Below are 12,214 nucleotides of genomic sequence, written 5' to 3' on the forward strand. Positions count from 1 at the left end.
AAGCTCACTGTGTGTCAGTCTAAGTATAGGGGACTCAATTATCTGCCAATTTGCATGGATCTATCAAGAGGAGGTCTGTTCCATTATGGCAGATAATTAAGGTTCCCCTGTTAAATTGACATTATATATTAGAATTGATAACAAATGGCTGGGAGTGATTCAATCGGTTACATTAGATTATTGCCACATAATCTCCCACCAGTTCTCTATTGTCCTATATTTAATTTTGTGCAGCAGGATTGGGAGATACAGGCAACACTATTTATTCAGTCTGTAAAATTATTTATTCAGATGTAAGCTGTGAAATATGTCATAAAAGTGATTCATCAGTGGGGTGCAAAAAGTAACTCACAGTCTTTCTAATTGCTTCAGATCCTGAAAGGCTCCTCTTTCAATTACATTGATCTGGTTCTCCTCAAGATGTCTGCAACAAAATAGATAAAATGGTCAGTTTTGGATCTTCTTTTTCTTTCTATTCTTGGCTCCAAAGTAGAGATAAATTGATTTTCTAATCTATGACACTGTGTAGTGACAATGCCTCTAATATGAAAGTCCAACCATGACCATTGCCATCAGAATCAGCATGCTTTAATCAAAAATGGCAGCAATATTTAGTCATGCTACAACTCTTCAAATTAAAAAAATTTTTTTTGATTTTCAACCTTTTCAATGACTCTCAAAAAGTTGTTCTGGCCGAACCTGTATTTCCATCCTCCAACAACCCAATTAACATCTTTGGTAACCAAAGAGCCATTTGCTTACAAGAGGGTAAATTCCAGTGTCACCAGATTTTTGCACATGCAACTCTTGACAATATTTTGTTGAAAATAGTGAACTTGTGCTCTGAGAAAGTGTTTTGTATTCTGATGCAAACGGTACTGGACAGAGAAACATTTTCCATTTTTTGCTCCTGGTATCAGCATCAAATATTGCCACGTCAGGGGCGACACAGACAAGGTGCTCCAAAAACTGTGCCTTAACTACAATTTGTAATACCACTGGCAAGCTAATGCAAATAATGGGTCCAATGGCTACCAGGAGCTAGACTGAGACTAGAGTGTTAAAGTTCAGTGTTTTATCAGTTTTTGGTGTTATATTATTGCTTGTGATTCAAGAGCCAAGAGGAGAGAGAGATAAAGAAATTATGTCCTTCCCTCTCTTCTGTCTCTGCAACTATGTGTAATAAAACAATAGTGCAAAAGCAATAAACTGATACAGGCATTTGCTTCGCTGCCAGATTCATTCCAGGTGGGGTTAGTAAGGACAGGAGATATTCATCCTATTAGTATGGACTGTATTCAACAACCAGAACTAAAGGGACAGTATCGTAAACTATTGTACCATCCCATCCTCCCAGAGTAATGCCAAATGTCATGCAATATTTTTACTGCTTGTGTTAATGCCAGAAGGACAGTGTCGCCAGAACCCACTTAAAGTGGTTAGAATTCTACTTACAGTGGTGACCATCATTAACACACATCTTTTTGACTTAAACTTTAAAACATTTTTTTAAACTCTGCACAATGTTCCCTTGACAGTTCTGTGCTCAAAGGCATTGCACAGAGGAGCGCTGAGCCATACAGACCACAAGATTACAGGTTTGTATTCTGTCATGTGCTGAGTTAGCTGATCTCAATAGATTTTAAGGGATATTGCTGCAGTGAAGCAGGTATAAGCTAATTTAGGAATATATTCTAGGAACAGTGCCATCTGATGTACAAGCAGAGCTGTTACCTGCACCTATTATGTCTATGTTGCAGTAACCATTATTGGCATCTGGGCAGAGCTACTGCCATAGTGAAATTGTATATAAAATATTCTTGTTTAACTGATCTTTTTATGAAATATGGGGCACACCATTTGGCTCGTGTGTCCAGGATTAACAGAGCTTCTGTTCTAAATTTTTATTCACTGACCTCTGCTGAAAATTGTGGTTACATGGTTGTTGGGTAAGACTGAAACAACAGCTCTTAACATAAGAGGTCTCCACAGAATCCAATCAAAAAAACACTGTTTAAAATTGGGGACAGGAAAATTGAAGGAAAAATTTGTGTTTAGCAATGTTTATTTGTTGTTTTGGATGTAAATCTAGGGCTACCAATTCCATGACATCTTATACTGCATGGTTTCCTCTTTGTTTCTGCTGCACACTTTAAACAGATTTTATGTTTGTAATGGTGGCATCTGTCAGTATTCAGCATCATTGTTCTGTAAAATTGACAACAACTTCTGTCATCCACATATGCACAGTTAAATGTGGAAATCAGAAGTTGCTGTCAGTGATATGCTGCACCCCCGCAGAATGTGCTGTCGTATCCTTCATAGCCAAAATCAGCAAAGAAATCAATGATTTGACATGAATGACACTAAGCGCTATTCTCATTGAAAAGAGCATTGAAAATGCTATGCCTTGTTGAATGAGGTGTTTTTAATGGGTTACTAACGAGGAGTTTTTAATTGGTTACTAAATCATAATTACTTCTGAACAACCATGCTGGCCCTGAAAAAATAATTTTAGAAATCTGGGGTGTCATTCCCTCTATTCGTGATAAAAAAAATTCCATGTTTATTTTAAAATTATACAAAATATTTTTTTAAAGTTTGATTATATTTCATCTTCTGCTTTAATCCCATGTGTATGTCCTAAACTTTATTTCACTTTCTGTAAAATAATTAAAAAGTGAATGATAATTAGTGTTTTTTTCACTTCCTGGTTTGCTATCCATGAGAATCCTTCAGTATTACTGGCTGCTCAAATTGCTCAATGATTTACTGCTCCTGAACACCAGAAATTCCCTATAGCTGATGCCAGAATGAAATAAGGGAGATTATCACCACGGAGCTTGCTATATATTTGTGGTCAATTGCTTCAAGGTCAGTGGCAAGGGCTGTTCCTTGCTTGTCTTTGATCTCAAAATCTGAGCCAAACTAAATGCAAAGTGAAAAGCAGTGCAAAAATGTTGCAACTGTATTGCTACTTTGTAGGGTATTGTTCACAGTTTGTGTGTACACTGGGATGCCTTTAATCCAAATGGTTTCAGAAACACAGGCTGTGATTAATGAAAATTTTAGATAGCTTATTGAATGTGATTCCCAAAGATTGTAGTGTATTAAATAATATTAATTCAGCAAGTAAACTGATATTCGGCATGATGAAATAATGATATTCGTGTGGCATGCTTGGAGGATCAGCTGGTTTGGACAGCCAGTCAATTAGAATGTCCTGAAAAACTGTACTGGATAAAATACACTATTCTTCCAAGAGTCACAGCACATTGCTTGCAAGTTGCTATGTTTCCTTTGCATGAAAGGCAGAAGCACTGATAGTGCATTTCTGGTGAGAGTAGATGGTACAGTAGGTTACCATGCCATTCATGCATGGGACCTTGGCTCCTATCCAGACCAAACAGAAGACGAAAAGGCCTCTGCTTGATGACTGACGAAGACATTGGGTGATATAAGTTTCAGCTGTTCTTAGCACAGCTCCTAGAAGCACCATTGGTTTACGACATAAATCTCTGGCCTCATAATTCATAATAGCACAAAGAATGCAGGAGGAAAAAAAAAGACAGAATTATAAGCAGGCTTTAGTTTTATGGCCATTTCCAAATTAACGGAAAGGGCTCAATCATGAGCTGGATTTTACTTACAAAACTCGAAGATTCTTCAGTGCAACAAAGTCGGTCTTGGAAATCCGTGTGATGTTGTTCTTGTCCAGATCACTGCAAAAAATAGGACAGGTTGATAAGAAACAGGGCATGTTTTCATAAAGGGCCACATACATTGACATGAATAAGTGTTCCCAAACAAAGGAAGGTTCACCACATGCAGATAAATTGCATCAAAATGAAACATTGAGCCATGATAAATATGCCATGTACCTCTCCTCCCTTTGCCAAACAGCAGAAGTTTGCCAGACATGGACATAGAGTTTTTCCCCTTAAATAGTCTTTTTAGTAGCTTACCTCCTAGGAACAACACGAACTACTATTGCCTCTGGACCTGTATAATTTACCTCAACCAAATTCAATGTCATTGTAAAAAAAATTAAGGGATGAAATTGGTCTATGCCAGCAGCAGAAAACGGGCATGCAATGAATCAGCAGTCAGTTTTTCACCATACCCAATCTTTCCACTGAACTGCACACAACAATCGTTCTGTCCCTTTTTGGAAACTCGTTTCTTTGTCTCACTGCTGTGTGTATTTGGTTGAAATGACAAAATATGGCAATATTTTCCACATCAATGGAAAATAAAAAAAACTGGCACGATGAAAAATTGGCTGCCAATTCACCAAGAATCCATTTCACGTGCTGGCGTTAACCAATTTCATCCTCCAGTGTTTAATTTGCTACATGTTACAAAGAACAAACATTGCCGAACATGCTTACGACAGTATGATCAATCCTGATGCTTGGTTGATGTCCATACAGTCCTCAAACTTTGCTCTCAGGTTGTGAATTGCACAATTGAATTTCTGCCTGGCAACTCACTGCCAGCCATCTATTATCCTGCAACAAACGGTAGTAATGTGGGGAGTGTGGATTCAGCCTGGAATGAAGAGGGTCAAGTTGATTAAAGAGTGTAGCTGTTGCTCTGTGATTTTATAGATCCCCTATTGTGTAGCTTCTTTGTGTTTGCATTCATGATTCCCAAAGGCACAGACAGTCTTTATGTTTTTTCATTTCTCCTCCCTACTCCCCACCCCATTGCAGGAAGGATACTAATGCCTCACCACCTTGGCAAGGTTAGGATTAGGAACACAACATTTAAGAAAGCATCCGTCACCCTCAAAGGAGGAGGATTTTTTTGGTGACAGACTTGGTTGATTGGTAGCAGTCAGTCTTGCCTCTGAATCAGAAGGCTATGGACCCAAGTCCAACCTGGAGAAATTATTTAAGATGACACTTCAGCACGTTACACCATTCAACATACTGTCTTTCAGATAAAATGTTAAACCACGGTCCCATCTGTCCTTTCGAATGGATGTAAAAAATCCCATGCCACTATTCGAGGAAGAGCTGGGAGTTTTCCCTGCCCACCTGGGCAATATTTTTCCCTCAGAAAATATCGCTGAAATAATCTGGTCATTATCACATTGCTGTTTATGGGGTCTTGCTGTGCACAGCTCGGCTGCTGGGCTTCCTCTTCCTATACTACAATAGTGACTTCAAAGTAAATTAATTGACCACAAAATATTTTGGTGCGAAAGACATGATTGACATTTTAAAAATACAAGTTCATTTTGCCTTGCTGTTTTCTTCTAAATAGACAAAATTTTCTGTTATAACATGCATTCTGTGCACCTTGCAGAGCTGTTTAGAGAATCGGTTAAATGGATTCCAAGGTACTGCTTCATACGGCCAAACCCCCAACCCCACCACTGTCCAAGCAACTCCTAAGCTCAAGAGTGTTTAACCAGATGGGCAGGCAGCACTTTGAAACTTTAGCCAAGCAGAAAGCGTTTGAAATCTGGCATTCCTGATTAACCGCGGTGATCAGTTTAATTACATGAATTGCTCCTTCTTCTGAGTACAGGTCAGCTCTTTCTTGGGTAAACCCACTCAATGCACTACAAAGGATCCTTAAATGTTCTCAGAAAAATGCATTTCTAATTCGCCATCGATTTGATTCCTCAGGATAGTGAGCAAAGTTGCCTCTGCACTTCAATCTGGATGGTTTGCACCTCAAGTATTTATTATGTTTCACTAGACCGCATGCAAGATCTCCCAGTAACATGTTCTTGCTGTTAACATATCTTCAAGACTGTTCTTTCTGATATTTACAGGCCAAGAAAGGCAAATGGACATGATCAGGCTAGATAAAAGCAAAATACTGCGGATTCTGGAAATCTGAAACAAAAACAAAAATAGCTGGAAAAACTCAGCAGGTCTGACAGCATCTGTGGAGAGGAAGACAGAGTTAACGTTTCAAGTCCATATGACTCTTCATCAGAACTAAAGATAAATAGAAATGAGGTGAAATATAAGCTGTTTAAGGGGGGAAGGACAGGTGGAGCTAGATAGAGGGGCAGTGATAGGTGGAGGCAAAGAAGAGATTGCCAAAGATGTCATAGACAAAAGGACAAAGGAGTGTTGATGGTGGTGATATTAGCTAAAGGATGTGTTAATGGCAACAGTAAGGGTAGAAAGCAGGATGAGCAAGTGACAGATGGCCCTAGTGGGGGTGGGGTAGGGGGAAGGGATCGAAATAGGCTAAAAGGTGGAGATAAAACAATGGATGGAAATCAATTAAAAATAATAATAGAAATAGGTGGGAAAAGAAAAATATATTAAAAAAATATATATAAATTATTAGTAAAAAGGGGGATCGGAAAGGGAGTGGGGATGGAGGAGAGAGTTCATGATCTAAAGTTGTTGAACTCAATATTAAGCCCAGAAGACTGTAAAGTGCCTAGTCGGAAGATGAGGTGCTGTTCCTCCAGTTTGCGTTGAGCTTCACTGGAACATTGCAGCAGGCCAAGAATGGATATGTGGGCATGAGAGCAGGGTGGTGTGTTGAAATGGCAAATGACAAGGAGGTCTGGGTCATGCTTGCGGACAGACCGAAGGTGTTCCGCAAAGCGGTCACCCAGTCTGCGTTTGGTCTCTCCAATGTAGAGGAGACCGCATTGGGAGCAGCGAATGCAGTAGACTAAATTGAGGAAAGTGCACTGCTTCACTTGAAAGGAGTGTTTGGGCCCTTGGACGGTGAGGAGAGGGGAAGTAAAGGGGCAGGTGTTGCACCCTTTGTGGTTGTATGGGAAGGTGCCGTGGTAGGGGGTTGAGGTGTAGGGGGTGATGGAGGAGTGGACCAGGATGTCCCGGAGGGAACGATCCCTGCGGAATGCCACCAGGGGAGGTGAAGGGAAGATGTGTTTGGTGGTGGCATCATGCTGGAGTTGACGGAAATGACGGAGGATGATCCTTTGAATATGGAGGCTGGTGGGGTGATAAGTGAGGACAAGGGAGACCCTATCATGGTCCTGGGAGGAAGAGGAAGGTGTGAGGGTGGATGAGCGGGAGATGGGCTGGACACGGTTGAGGGCCCTGTCAACCACCGTGGGTGGAAAACCTTGGTTAAGGAAGAAGGAAGATATGTCAGAAGAATTGTTTTGGGAAGTGGCATCATCAGAACAGATGTGACGGAGGCGAAGGAACTGAGAGAATGGGATGGAGTCCTTACAGGAAGCAGGGTGTGAGGAGCTGTAGTCAAGGTAGCTGTTGAAGTCGGTAGGCTTGTAATGAATATTGGTGGACAGTCTGTCACCAGAAATTGAAACAGAGAGGGCAAGGAAGGGAAGGGAAGTGTCAATGATGGACCATGTGAAAATGATGGAGGGGTGGAATTGGAAGCAAAATTAATACATTTTTCCAGGTCCAGACGAGAGCATGAAGCAGCACCAAAACAGTCATCGACATACCGGAGAAAGAATTGTGGGAGGGGGCCTGAGTAGGACTGGAACAAGGAATGTTCCACATACTGGGGCATAACTGGGGCCCTTGCGGGTACCCATAGCCACGCCTTTCATTTGGAGGAAGTGAGACGAGTTTAAGGAGAAAATGTTCAGTGAGAGAACAAGTTCAGCCAGACGGAGGAGAGTGGTGGTGGATGGGGATTGTTCGGGACTCTGTTCGAGGAAGAAGAAGAGAGCCCTCAGACCATCCTGGTGGGGGATGGAGGTGTCGAGGGATTGGACGTCCATTGTGAAGAGGAGGCGGTTGGGGCCAGGGAACTGGAAATTGTTTATATGATGTAGGGTGTCAGAGGAATCGCAGATGTAGGTGGGAAGAGACTGGATAAGGGGAGAGAGAATGGAGTCAAGATAGCAAGAAATGAGTTCCGTGGGGCAGGAACAGGCTGACACGATCGGTCTGCCAGGACAGCCCTGTTTGGGGATTTTGGGTAGGAGGTAGAAGGGGGCCATCCGAGGTTGGGAGACTATGAAGTTGGAAGCTGTGGAGGGAAGATCTCCAGAGGAGGTGACGTCAGTGACAGTCCTGGAAACAATGGCTTGATATTCAGTGATGATCAGGCTAGAGTTATCCTGAATTAATGTCAGCTACAGCGGTAAAGCACTATGGTTAAAGAATTTAAAGCAGCCAAGATCTGAGAAGATTGAGGTTTTATTTGTATTTTGTAGCTCGAATTGTGGCCTACAGATCTTTTTCCAAAATGAACCACTGAGGTAGCTTCCCTTTGCAGAATCCATTCTACACTTGATCCAGGGACACATAATACTGTTACTAACAGTGAAAGTAGAATATCATTCCCTTCCCTTGCACAACTCAGTAATGAACACACACAAAAAAAAACTCAACTTAAAACAATTATGTTATCATGATTTTTCCCTTCTTTTGAAAACTCTTTAGATCACTGCTATCTTTTGTTGTTGCCATGAAAAGTTTCCCATTCCAATCCAGTATTATATACTAGGTTAAACATACAGGGAGACACTGGTTGTGAAACCATCACCATTAAGACTTGTCCTAAAGTTCTACGACAAATGAAAATGCCTTTAGCAAAGGAACAACAGATGACCTGACAAAACCTCAGAAACAATGAAAGCTCAGAAAAAAAAGGAAAATTATAGGTTAGCAGTCAACAAAGAGCCAATCCTTTTGCTTCAAGGCTACACTTGGATAAAGATCCAAAATCTGTTTACGCCTAGTTTCTCACATAGAGAATCCAATATTAATAAGTTCACTGCAAGGCATGATGCTTAGGCATAGACAGAAACGGTTCAATTTCTACTCAATACTGAGCTAGCAGCTCTCTGCCAGAGCAATATGGCAGAGACATTAGAATTGTCAGTGTTCCCTAGTTGGGAGGGGAAGCAAAATGAATTGGCTTAAGTTTTCTTCTTCTGCTCACTGCCCAGCAACCTCTGCTTTAAACATCTAAAGGGAGAGAAACACGAATGTGACTGAAGTGTCTCTGCATTGAAAGGGTTGACCAATGCTCAAAGCCCTGGCTCAACACAAAATAGAAACTTGGGAAAGATATCTTAATTTGCTGAGGGGAGAAACTGCTGTCCCCACCCTGGCTAGAATTGCAAGCTTAAAAAGAGATGGGGTAAGGGACTCGATATGTGTGGCACGCCAAGACACAGGGAGAAAAGAGTAAGCCTATTAACTGAATTATCTTCAATCATTTGCAATTTTTAAAAAAAATAATGGAAATTGAAAATGTTAATCCAGTCTTGTGTTTGTCACCCTATAATTTCATTTAAAGAGGCTCTCCACCCTGTTTCAACAGACCATAATAATCATCATCATCATCATTTCAGTGGTTAGACCATAAGCACAATCCTTTGCCAATTTCTCTGAACTGTGCAGTGCTATGTTGTGGAGTTAATCATTATTTTAAGGACTCAAACTTTGTCTCTCTTATCCTAATTGTTTTCTTCCCTGTCAAGAACATTTTGTGTCCCCAAAGTCTGATTTTTCTGGCTCAGAGATTTAGACCAAGAACCACCCTAGATTCCACCTCTTTTAACTCTTTTTAAAGCCTCTTGGTATTCCTCCAACTACAATGAAAAGTCTCAGATGCATTCCAAAGTGTGGCTTCACTGGTAACATTAAAAACACAATTTGCATTTAATAAATGCCTTTAATATTGAAATATATCCTAAAGTGCTTCGCTGAGGCTGAATCAGATTTTAAACATGGATATCGAGTCCAAAAAAAAAGGATAATGTTAAGAGGAGTGACAAAAAGTTAGATCAAAGAGATGGAAATTTAGAGGAGATGGAGAGGCAGAGAGGATTAGGGAGGGGATTCCAGAGCATGAGGCTTAGACAGCCGAAGGCACTGCCATCGATGGTTATTGAGGAGGGTTAGAGTTGGGGGAACAGTGAATTATTGGAGGATTATAGGGCTCAAGAAGGTTAGAGTGATAGGACAAGACCATTACAGGGTTTAAACACAGGATGATAATTTTAAATTGTTAGAGTTAGGGAGCCAGGAGTCTTGTGGATCAGCAAGAACAGGGCTACATATGAACATACGAAATAGGAGAAGTAGGCCATTTGGCCCCTTGAGCCTGCTCCGCCATTCAGTAAGATATTGGCTAATCTGTTGTGTTTCAAGTTCTATATTCCCACCTACCCTCAATAACCTTCAATTTCCTTACCTAGCAAGAATCTATCTACCTCTGCCTTAAAAACATTCAGTAACAACACTTCCAGTGCTTTCTGAGGCAGAGTTCCAATTGCACAACCCTCGGAGAGAAAAAATTTCTCCTCATCTCTGTCTCTAATTTTAAAACAGTGCTCCTTAGTTCTGGACTCACCCACAAGAGGAAACATCCTTTCCACATCCACCTTGTCAAGACTATTCAGGATCTTATATACTTCAGTTAAGTATGAGTGAACAGGGTTTATTATGGGACAGGTTATGGGCAGCAGAGTTTTGGATAAGTTGAAGCTTACAAAGCATTGAGGATGGGAGACCAACTGGCAGAGCATTGGAATAATTGGGCCTGGAAATAGCAATGACATTGATTAGAGTTTCAGCAGTTGGTGGGCAGATGCAGTGGTGGCCGATATTACGGAGCAACTAGCTCAGTAATCATGGCGTATTTATTCATCTAAATCCAAACTTCCAGCTAGAAATCTTGTTCCTAATTAAAGACTTGACAGATCTCTGTGCCCTGTCCAAAGAGCTATTGTTCACACGTGAGCCTTCGAGGGCTGCTCAGTGATTGGAGGCATTCACAAGCTTGAAAGCATAAATTGCGGGACAGAAACACTCAATGTGCTTCACGAGCTCAAATCCCAATCATTTTAAAACATTAGGAAGACAAAAACCATCCTCTCTATGCCCCAGCCCAGCCACTTCCCACCCATATCTCTGATCTCTCCCCCTCCCCAGCCACTGCCACAAGCTGAGCCAGGCTCTTTTTTAGCAGACTATTTAACCCCAAATTTATCTTCCAACCCCATATTCGCTATAAGACAAAGACAGCCTGCTTGTCACCTCCAGATTAATTTAATTACTCCAATGCTTTCCTGGCCAGCCTCCCCAATCCTCTTTATTCAGTAACTACAACTCATTCAAAACTCTGCTGCTCACAATCCATACCTTACCCATACCAAGTCCCATTCACCCATCACTCCCAATTTACATTGGCTTCTGGGATGCTAACCTTTGATATTTAGAATTGTTATATTTGTGTTTAAATGACTCCATGCCTTGTTACAGAAACGTCTTAAAGTACTGTGGCAAGGCACTTTGCTCAGTTTGTAAACAGGCCTATTGCACCCGTCATGAAAAATGTGAACAAATAACTATTACCGCCATCCCAGATGCTTCCACAGCCTCCAATGTAACATGTGAAGAAACCATACAATTTGGCAGTGGTTTTGATATGTTTTCAGACATGATGCCTGGCTGTATTAACACTCTTGACTCATTTTAAAAAGCAGCCCTTTCAGTAAGATTAGGGCCAGCTTAAAAGAGCCTTTTTTTTTATATTTCTGGCTTTCCTTCCAATTTAGTTACTACAAAGTATTTCAGTGTAGTTATAGCACAGAAACAGATAATTCGATCCAACAGGTCCACCCACACCAGTATTTATGCTGCATGTCAGCCTCCTCCTGTTGTGTTTTTCTTCGCCCTTGAGCTTACTTAGTGGATAAACACGAAGGTACAAACCATGTCTACGGGACTGCTTGATACAGAAATACATAGATTAATTTATTAAGGATTTGAGAAGATGGAAGCAGTATTACACAGATGGAGAACTTGTACACATCTCAGTTGGTAACTTCCTCAGAACAAACTAAGTCTAAATCACATGATACATTACATCATTTTCTCTTAAGTGATGTATACAGAAATCATAACCACACCTACTTAAATGCGTACTGCAACATACCCTTTTTTCCCTGCCCAAAAAAACCTCCCCCTTACAAATAACCATAACTATTTACAATGCATGGATAATGCTTATTTACACATTACAGAGCTACGAGTTAAGAAACTCATAGACTTATAAGTTCCTGAAGCATAGTGATGGTCTGCTTATAGGTCCTGGCTTAGTAACTGTAATGTTAGCTTGAGGCTGTTGAAATTGCTCACAGTGGTCTGTGGGAGTGTCACACTTTAATGGTGCATTGGACTTTGCTGTGGATCTTGTCCTGGATGCAATGAAGTTACATAGTGGTTAAGGTTTGGGTAATTCCCTGATTTGTCTTCTGTTCCATCTCACA

The 12,214-nt window shown here is 40.8% G+C and overlaps 1 protein-coding gene across 1 annotated transcript in view; it reads right to left on the reverse strand.

Annotated features, from left to right (window-relative positions):
• LOC144685734 (slit homolog 3 protein-like) overlaps positions 1–12,214 on the reverse strand; it is a 599,629-nt gene that overhangs the window by 551,153 nt on the left and 36,262 nt on the right. Inside the window, exons 2-3 of the mRNA XM_078550561.1 lie at positions 3,651–3,722; positions 353–424 (exon numbers count right to left, since the gene is read on the reverse strand). Coding sequence (XP_078406687.1) covers positions 353–424; positions 3,651–3,722 — 144 coding nt within the window. The remainder of the gene's footprint in view (positions 1–352; positions 425–3,650; positions 3,723–12,214) is intronic.

Source organism: Cetorhinus maximus, chromosome 10 (assembly GCF_964194155.1).
Source record: "Cetorhinus maximus chromosome 10, sCetMax3.hap1.1, whole genome shotgun sequence".
Classification (NCBI taxonomy): domain Eukaryota; kingdom Metazoa; phylum Chordata; class Chondrichthyes; order Lamniformes; family Cetorhinidae; genus Cetorhinus; species Cetorhinus maximus.